The sequence below is a fragment of the Mustelus asterias genome, chromosome 8 (assembly GCF_964213995.1).
Source record: "Mustelus asterias chromosome 8, sMusAst1.hap1.1, whole genome shotgun sequence".
In the NCBI taxonomy this organism is placed as follows: Eukaryota; Metazoa; Chordata; class Chondrichthyes; order Carcharhiniformes; family Triakidae; genus Mustelus; species Mustelus asterias.
In genome coordinates this window covers 84,561,331-84,570,996 of record NC_135808.1, presented here as the reverse complement: position 1 = coordinate 84,570,996, position 9,666 = coordinate 84,561,331, and the positions used below count along the sequence as shown (strand labels likewise).

General features: G+C 43.3%; 1 protein-coding gene across 2 annotated transcripts in view; it reads right to left on the bottom strand.

Annotated features, from left to right (window-relative positions):
- The window catches only part of cachd1 (cache domain containing 1), a 172,010-nt gene that overhangs the window by 54,986 nt on the left and 107,358 nt on the right, over positions 1–9,666 (bottom strand). For both annotated transcript variants that reach the window (XM_078218408.1, XM_078218409.1), the window contains exon 3: positions 9,018–9,166. In XM_078218408.1, the coding sequence (XP_078074534.1) occupies positions 9,018–9,166 (149 nt within the window). The remainder of the gene's footprint in view (positions 1–9,017; positions 9,167–9,666) is intronic.

The window sequence follows — 9,666 nt, the reverse complement described above, 5'->3', positions numbered from 1 at the left end:
CGGGGGGAGGGACCGAGGAAAGAGAGAGAGAGCGCGGGGCGAGGAACCAAGAGAGAGAGAAAGAGTGGGGAGGGACCGAGAGAGAGTGTGCGGGGGGAGTGACCGAGAGAGAGAGAGCGGGGAGGGACCGAGAGAGAGGGAGAGAATGGGGAGGGACCGAGAGAGAGAGAGCGAGCGCGAGCGGGGAGGGACCGAGAGTGAGAGCAGGGGGAGGAACCGAGAGAGAGAGAGAGAGAGAGAGAGCAGGGAGGGACCGAGAGAGAGAGAGCGCGCGGGGAGGGACCGAGAGAGAGAGAGAGAGCGCGGGGAGGGACCGAGAGAGAGAGCGGGGAGGGACCGAGAGAGAGAGAGAGCAGGGACAGGGTGTCCGAGGGAGATGCGAGGGGACCAGTGAGACGGGGTGTCCAAAGGAGACGCAAGGGGTCAGAGGAAGACATGGGAGGACCAGGGAGATTTGGGGGGGGGGGGGGGGGGGGGGGGGCAGGGGGGGTGGGCCTGGGGGTGGTCCAAGGGAGATGGGTCTGAGGAAGAAGTGGGCGGGCGTGGAGGGGGGAGAGAACCGAGAGAGACAGAGGAGGGGGGGGGGGGGGGGGGGTGCTGCAAGCGAGGGCAGAGTGCGAGCGGGGAGCACCTGGAATATTATCTGCAGTTTTGGTTTCCTTATCTGTTGAAAGATGTTCTTGCTCTGGAGGGAGTGCAGCGAAGGCTTTCCAGAGTAAACCCTGGGATGGCAGTTCTGACATTTGAGGAGACGTCGAGTCGGTTAGGATTATACTCACTGGAGATTTATAGAAACCTATAAAATTCTAACTGGTCTAGACAGGGTAGATGCAGGAAGAATGTTCCCAATGGTGGGCGTGTCCAGAACCAGGGTCATAGTCCAAAGATACAGGTAAACCTTTTCAGACTGAAACAAGGAGAAATTTCTCCACCCAGAGAGTGGTCAGCCTGTAAAATTCACTACCACACAAAGCAGCTCAGGCCAAAACATTGCATCTTGTCAAGGAGTTAGATATTGCTCTTGGGACGAAGGGGATCAAAGAAGATGGGTGGAAGGCGGAATCAGTCTATTGAGTTGGGTGATCAGCCATGATCGTAATGAATGGCAGAGCAGGCTCATAGGGCTGAATGGCTTCCTCTTGCTCCTATTTCTTGTGTTTCTATTTCCTTTCAATTTCCCATTCTATCTGAAGGTATTCCATTTGTTAAAGTAGGCACGGTGACGTGACAGACAGGGAGGCATGATGAGACAGAGAGAGGACGGCATGGTGGCACAGCGGTTAGCACTCACAGTGCCAGGGACCCGGGTTCAAATCCAGCCTCGGGTCACTGCTGTGTGGAGTTTACACATTCTCCCTGTGTCTGCACGGGTTTCCTCCGGGTTCTCCAGTTTCCTCCCATAGTCCAAAAATGTGTGAGTTAGGTTCATTGCCGGGCTAAATTGACCCTAGTGTCAGGGGATTGGCAGGGTGAATATGTGGGGTTACAGGAATAGGGCTTGGGTGGGATTATGTTCAGTGCAGAATCCTTCTGCACTGTAGGAGTTCTATGAATAGGGCTTTCGTGTCTCCCTGTATACTCTTCAAATACAAGTTTAAAAAAAACAGGTTCCAGCAGATTTAACAGCAAGCAGGTGAAACACTTGGAGCAATACCACATCATCTATCATCTCAGACATGAGGTGACTCAAGTGTCCTCGCCAATCTTTGTTTGAATTTAATTCAACAAGTATTTCAGAAGAAAAATTCAAAATTCCATGGATCAGATTTAAGAAATTGTCATTTAAACGTTCAATAATAGAGGCTTGGCCATTCTGAATGGCTGAATGAGACGACCCAGCTGACTAGATGGTGAACTGTGTATGATGAAGTGCACATCAAATCAACCCCAGCCACAATGCTCCTGAAGGTATCGATTCATACAATAATATGATTCCACAAGCATCATTGGCCCTCAGGTGGCTTTCCCAATTGACCGTTTTCCTGTAAACATCCGATGGTCTAATCAACTGGCCAATGCTTCACATTCAAATCCAATTCCTTTCAACATAATGAATTATTAAACTGGATCAAGGGGTGAAATTTCCATCAAAATCCTGAAAACCCAAGTCCATGTTTTGCTCCCAGCACCAAAGAAAGAAAGCCAATCTTCCTTGCCCTGCAATTGAAACTGGAATCTCATGCACTGAAAACACTTCACTGATTGTCACTTGGAGACCACTGAGCGTGACGTCCTCTTTGCTCATAATTCTCCAGAATGACATACAGCATTATCTAAAAGGGTAGGTAGTGACTGAACACTGCAAGGAGCAATGGACAGAATTGGGCAGCTGGTTACCCTCAGTTTTAAGGAGACAATTAACTCTCATGAAAGACTGACTGCTGTCTAATCACTTCTGCTCTACATGGGCAGTAAAGTGTCTTCAGATACAAAAACCTGCCTATCTCCTTGCAAATCACAAACCAATTAATACTGTGCATAAATGACTCAAATAGATAGAAATGATGCACCTTCTGCAATTCCAATATGCAACAAGGCTTCTGATGTGGCCATTGGTGGAATACTGTATTCTTGTTCAGCTCTGCTGAGAAAATCACTCCCTTCTTTTTGGACTCTGAAGCCAAGTGAACCAGTTGACTTGATAAGAGCTAGCGTCTACATTTTATAACATCAAAGGAATATAGCTGGGATGTCAGTCCAATGATAAAGTTATTGGCACTGAAGCCTGATGTTGGGCCCCACACCTCAGGAAGGACATACTGGCACTGGAGCGGGTCCAGCGGAGATTCACACGGATGATCCCAGGAATGGTAGGCCTGACATACGATGAACGTCTGAGGATCGTGGGATTATATTCATTGGAGTTTAGGAGGTTGAGGGGAGATCTGATAGAAACTTACAAGATAATGAACGGCTTAGATAGGATGGACGTAGGGAAGTTGTTTCCATTAACAGGGGAGACTAGGACGCGGGGGCACAGCCTTAGAATAAAAGGGAGTCACTTTAGAACAGAGATGAGGAGAAATTTCTTCAGCCAGAGAGTGGTGGGTCTGTGGAATTCATTGCCACAGAGGGCTGTGGAGGCCGAGACGTTGAGCGTCTTCAAGACAGAAATTGATAAATTCTTGATTTCTCGAGGAATTAAGGGCTATGGGGAGAGAGCGGGTAAATGGAGTTGAAATCAACCATGATTGAATGGTGGAGTGGACTCGATGGGCCGAATGGCCTTACTTCCGCTCCTATGTCTTATGGTCTTATGGTCTTATGTTAATGCCAGAAAAATAGCAGTTATACATCAAGAGTGAGTGAACACAAAACATCTGTACAAAATGCCAGCAGCAATACTTCACATAGTGCTTCTCCTGCCTGTGGAACTCTGTCATTGGCATCAACTGCATCACTTCCTGGCTTGCACAAATTTATATACATGCAAAGCTAGCCATCACTTACTAAACTAAGGTGGTTGAAGGATATAGGAAGTCTCTCAGTTGCCCACTTCTACTCTAGTACAATTTCTTTATCTCTTCCCCTGCTACTCAGGGACACCGATCACACATCTCCTCATCACTGCTCTTTCTGTCCTTACTCAGCAATATAATCTGATACGCAAATCCAGTTGGGAAACAATGCTTCAGGTTCTTGTGTTTCTTTCAACATTCAATTAATGTGTAAACTGTGAGTTAACAAACAGAACAGCAATATTCTGCTGCCCTTTGCAGTTCCCCAACGAAAGTCCTTGTTCACACCTGATATTTTACACTGCACACTCAGGAAACAGTAATAGTATTGATGATCCAGGCTCATCTGCCTACATGCACACTGTTGCAAGGAAGAATCCACTGTCCCTGATGAAATCAGATCAACATGAATTCATCATACATCTGTAGTTAAGAATATTCAGATTGCACATGAGGAGTTAACATCCTTTCCTGCAAAAAGATGCATACTATTATTCCTTCAATTTCACACAAACCTATCCCTGTATGTTTCAACTTGCCCAGGGTACCATGACTACAGCTGTGATGAGATTCTGCCTGCCCTTGTTGAGTGATCAAAAGATAGACTGAAATTCTGTTTCCAAGAGCAGTCACATCATTGCAATTTTTCTCTCTCTCTCCTCCTCTCCCCCCGCCTCCCCCCCCAACCTTCTTCCTGGGCAGACTTTAATGAACAACTGATCGAAACACAGTCTCCAGAGAGAAACTGCACAGCCTCAGTCTTCCTTTTTGATCTGACTCCCTTTGGAAACGTCAGTTCAGCCTTCAACTTGCGAGGCACGGACTTGATTGATATCTGCTCTGATGTGCTTCAGCACTTTGAACTTCACATATTAAAATCCCATCAGACCAGCCAGCCTCTCTTCCACTGAGCAGCTTTTGCTAGTGAACTGGAGCTAATGCAGAACATAAAAACTGCTTTTTTGGCAGCTCTTTGAATTTTAAATCAAAACCCAGACTTCTGGCAAATTCCAAATAGACTTAAATCAGACTGGCCTTATCATGCAAAACAGATTTTTTGCGAGATGTTACTGCATACGGAAACTGGAAAGAAAATATATGCTCAGACAAGGTTTCTAATTTCATCTAAACAGCTCTTCTCCATTAATCTACTGACTCTCCCAATCAACATATGCTATATTTCAGAATAGCTGACCTAACCTTCTCCCAATCTCTCACATTTTCTCCTCTCCTGGAGGACTGATTGATGCTGTAGCAAGGGTGCACAGTTTCTTTAAGCTACAGGTAATTTTTCACGCCTGTGCCTACTGCTAGCAGGCAATTCTTAATTCTTCCATGTGGAACATCATACTGAAGACCAAACCTTGACCTTGTCTGACTACCACACATACACTTTCAAACAGAAGAACAGCAATCACTATTTACTTTTCCCCCCCGAGTAGCATTGAGGCTAATTGTGGCACAGCTATTGCTGGTCAAATTGACATCAGTTACATCAGTACTGACCAGGATTCAAATCTAGAACCATCAATTGAGCCAGTATTAATCTTCTCCAAATAGTCGATTGTGATCGATAGATCGATCTTGGGAGTCTCGAAAAATCGAGCAAAGAGGTGTGTTTTCTCATTAGCCATCTGCTAGCAGAACATAAGAAACCGTTCACCAATGGCAAAATTATCAAAGAGGCTCTGACGGTTGCTGCCAACGCCTTGTTCAAAGAATTTAAAAGCACAGATGAAATGATGGCAGCCATCGTGCTCAGTGCTATGACAGTAGCCAGATGGGTGGAACTGTTGTCCAAGGATGCGTCTCAGGAAATACACCAAGACTTATCAGGTTGTGAATGTTTCTCACTGCAGTTTGATGAGTCAGTCGACATGACGGATACAACCCAGCTGAAGGATGCAACAATAGAGGACTTCCTCATTCTTTTGCCACTCCAAGAGAGGATAAGAGGTGAGGATGTTTACAATTAATTTAAAAGATATGTGACTGAGAAAAACATTCTGATAAAAAAACAGATTTCAATCACAACCAATGGTGCACCATCAATTCTGGGTGTCAAAGCAGGCTTTGTTGCACTTTACAGAAATGATCCTGAATTCTCCTCCTTTGTCAATTATCACTGTGTTATCTACCAACAAATGCCAGCAAGCAAGGTTATTGATTTCTCTCATGTAATGACAGTTCTTGTCAAGATCATCAACTTAATTCGTGCAAGAGCTCTGCAGCATTGCTTGTTCAAATCGTTAATCAATGAGCTTGATGCCACCTACAGTGAGCTAATCCTTCATGCAGATGCGAGGTGGTTAAGTCAGGGAAAAATGTCCTCCAGATATTTTTAGATCTGCTCCCTGAAATTGTCACCTTCCAAGAAATGAGGTGTACAATGAGTTGTCAGATAATGAGTGGTTGCTAGGCTTGGCATTTCTTACCGACACAAATGCAAAATTGAATGAACTGAAACGTGAACTGCAGGGGAGGCTCGTCACACATGATCAGTGCAGTGAATGTGGTCATTTTATTTAAAGATCCCGGACCAGTACATTATGAAGCTAGACTAGACCCCAACAATATTTGTATTTTGGCATAAATGTGAGGAAGGGATACTTCGCTCTAGTAATAATTTCACTGACAAATTAGGGATCTTTTATCAAAACATGCATTACACATAACACAGTTTAAGCATAACTCAAAATGAAACAGTTTAACTCTTAACAGTTGAACAATCTTCAAACATGAAAAGAAACAATTCTAATTTCTAACAGATCACTATTTCAGTTCCAAATAAGCAATGTTCTTCCTGTAGACATTAATGCTACTTTATATGTAGTTAGCAAACCCAGGCATATTTGCTATAAATTAGTGTAAATAATCTTGAAGCTGTCTGAGTGACTTCTGTCTTTAAACAGCTCCAGCCAGCAACTGAAACGGGAAGCTGTCTCACTCTTTCTACATACCTGGCTCCTTCCATTAACTGTGTTTCATATTATCACATGACCCCGTTTACCAATAAAACCAGCCCATTCCTTTAAGCAAAAAAACAAACAGGGAAAGTCTCCATCTATAAACAATAGGCCTTCTCCTAAATAAACACCACATGGCTAAAATGAGTAATTATCCTGTTGTCCAGCATCTGAGCTCTATTCACACCAGACATACAGGCTCCCTTTAAAAAACATAATCTCGAAACAGTCCATATAATATAAAATATATCAATAGTACAGTATCATCACAGTTGAAACTGAGCCTGTGGTCCTGCCTGTTAAAGAGCAAAGTTACTGTCCACTTCCCAAATCTGGAGAAAATCCAACAACAGGTCAAATAGAAAAAGAGTTCCATCCAAACAAATTCTGTGACCACCTGAACAAGTTAGAGCAGGAATTCAACAGTCAATATCCAGAGTTGGACAAAATGGGACATTTGCTGGTCTCAAATCCTTTTCTTCACATGGACACTGGAGCACCAACAGTAAAATCTCAGCAGGTGTTTGCATATGGAAATAATCACCATGCAAAAACGACAAGATTAGGTCCAGGGACAAAAGCATTTGAGGACTTGCAAGTACCCTTTTCTGACATCGTGTGTGCTCAAGGTGAAGGACTACTTTGGTTCCATAAACCAATGGCCTTTTCCCAGGTGAAAATCAGAGTCCAAATATCGCACTCGTCTCACCGATGCCCATTTGATGGACTGTAGAGACCGGCCACCTCAAACTATGATCCAAACTTCACAGTACTCACAGATGTGTGTCACATTAAGAACAAGTGAGTGTACGCAAGTATATATAGGGGTGGGGGTTTTAGTAAAGTTGAAATTTTAAGAGTCAAACTTGTGCTGCATTTTGGTGCTAAAAGTGATCTTTTGCTTAAAAAGGTTGGAGACCACTGCATAGCTAGAGTTGGTAGGCAATTTAATTATGGGACATTAAAGCTCAACTTAGTTCAACCCTCATCTATCTAATGTTCAGGTTTTCATTTTCCACTATGAGCAGGACCTCTGATTAATTTTTCTCCTCCAAGCCTAGGGACAGAGGCCAACTGTAGTACTCCACTGCAACCCGAGGACAGAGCAGTTATCTCAACACTTGGGTAAGATAGAAGAAGGTGCTTGTGCTTTTAGAATGGATTCTCATCACAAGCAGGTACGATTAGGAAGAAACTATGGAAATTTATTTTCAAAAACCTTTAAGTCAGAAAAGTCAGTGCATTAAAACTGCTGTATTTGTCATGAAGACCCTCTAGTGTATATTTTCAGCTCACACATCTTTCTCGACCAGTCATATTACTGCTCCTAGCATATGCACCCTCATCAGACAAGTCACCTTCAGGTATAGCTGCATTAATGCTAGTTTAACTAATATTTACATTAGTCTCAATGAGGCCAATTCAACAATAAACCCAGCCAAACAATACTCCAGCCCATTCTTATAAATGATACATTTTCTGTGGCTAAGTGCTGCATAGTTCAATGACTTGCTACACTGGTGTTCATTTTGAGATATTTTCATTGGTTCAGATTTTATTTAGCCATTTATCAGTTGATGTGCTTTGAGTAGCATACTGAAAACAGAGTGAAAAGCAACTACCTCAAACATCCAGATGGGTGGGAGAAACAAGATTCTTCTGTTTTTCTATTCTAATGAACCAGCCTATTACTGGAAATGTCCACTTAGGCGTAGTAGAGGCGCTTATTGTGCAGTCACATCTAAATGGTTATATTTGGGAAACTGATGCAGCCTGCTCTATACGACTGAGCTGCAAATGCCATCAATTAGAATCCTTAATTGCCCAACAAGATGCTTTCGCTTATAGTTAATCTAAGTTCCAAGATTGTCCCCCTCATCAAAGCATACTTTACCATTCACTCAGTTAGAGTTGTTTGGTTACCAGTTTGTCAGCTGGAGTGTTAAGAAACAAATAACTGATAAGACTTTCAAATTAGGTGATGTGATTACAGAGTTCTGCGAACAACCACACAGACAAACAATTGCACCAACTCTGACTGACATTGTAGCAGATAAAAGTAGGAATAATAATTTCTTGTCTATGGAATGAAAAGCATAATTTCAGCAGTACTCCAGATGTGTCCCAAAGTCTGTATAATACAAATGCAAAAGAAAAGTTGATTGTCATCAAGGGCTGCAATAAAGCCAGATGGGAACAGTTATCCAGCACCTTAAGTAGTAGCTGTGGTCCTGATGCAAGTCTCCCACTGTCAAAGATTTGACATCCAGGTTCATGCATTTAAAAAAAATGTCATTTGTAAAACATGTCAGAAAATGAACTATCTCAAAATTGTACCTTGCTAAAACTTGGCCCCTTCAATTGACGGGAAGATAAAAGTGTAGAAAAACTTGCTGACCATATCAGGAAACATTTCAGAGTGGTCATGGTTTTCAAGGTCTTCCCAAGTTTCCTCCTTAAAAATGACTTAGAAATCACATTGCAGTGACTGCACGGCATCTGAAACTTCTTATTGTACCAGATCACTAATGCAATGTATATAATCATGGATATATTGAGTACTGGAATTTATAAAGTGGGAAAAAATACTTACTCCATCATTGAAGCTGGAATTGTGCAGCAGTCCTGGATGGCCGTCAATGGTGATGTCAAATGAGCTGTGTAGGATGCTTCTACCACCTGCTTGTTACGATTCACTACATCGAGGTAGCGATTAAACTTCTCTCTTATCTTTTTAGCCAGCTGCCAACAGAATGGAAAAGCACAACACAGGATGAGTTCATAGATCAACATTGTTACCTGTTCATAATATTAGTGCCCTAATTTATGTTCAATGACACTTTGTTTATGAAGGAGAATGATGGAACGCTTACAGCACAGGAGACAACTGTTTGGCCTGGTGAGTTTGTGCCATAGTAATGAAAACACTGTTGACCAATAAGCATTCTTCCAACATTTTGCTTTGGACATGGTTCAGGGGGTGTATCCTAGGAAGGTCTGCCCTGTGCAAACGACCATCCTTCCCCTCACCAGGGCCTGCCTGACTGGCCTTAGTGATCCCAACCCCACTTACTTCAGTTCCAGGGTGGCATCCCCGATGCTGCACTGGGCAAAGTGCAGTCTCAGCAATGGCCATAACACCATGTGGCACTGAAGAGCTGCTAACCCTCTGATTGTCCCCAGGCAGCTAATTGCCGGATACAAGTAAAATCTGTTTGAGGCTCCAGACAATCCAGCTGGTG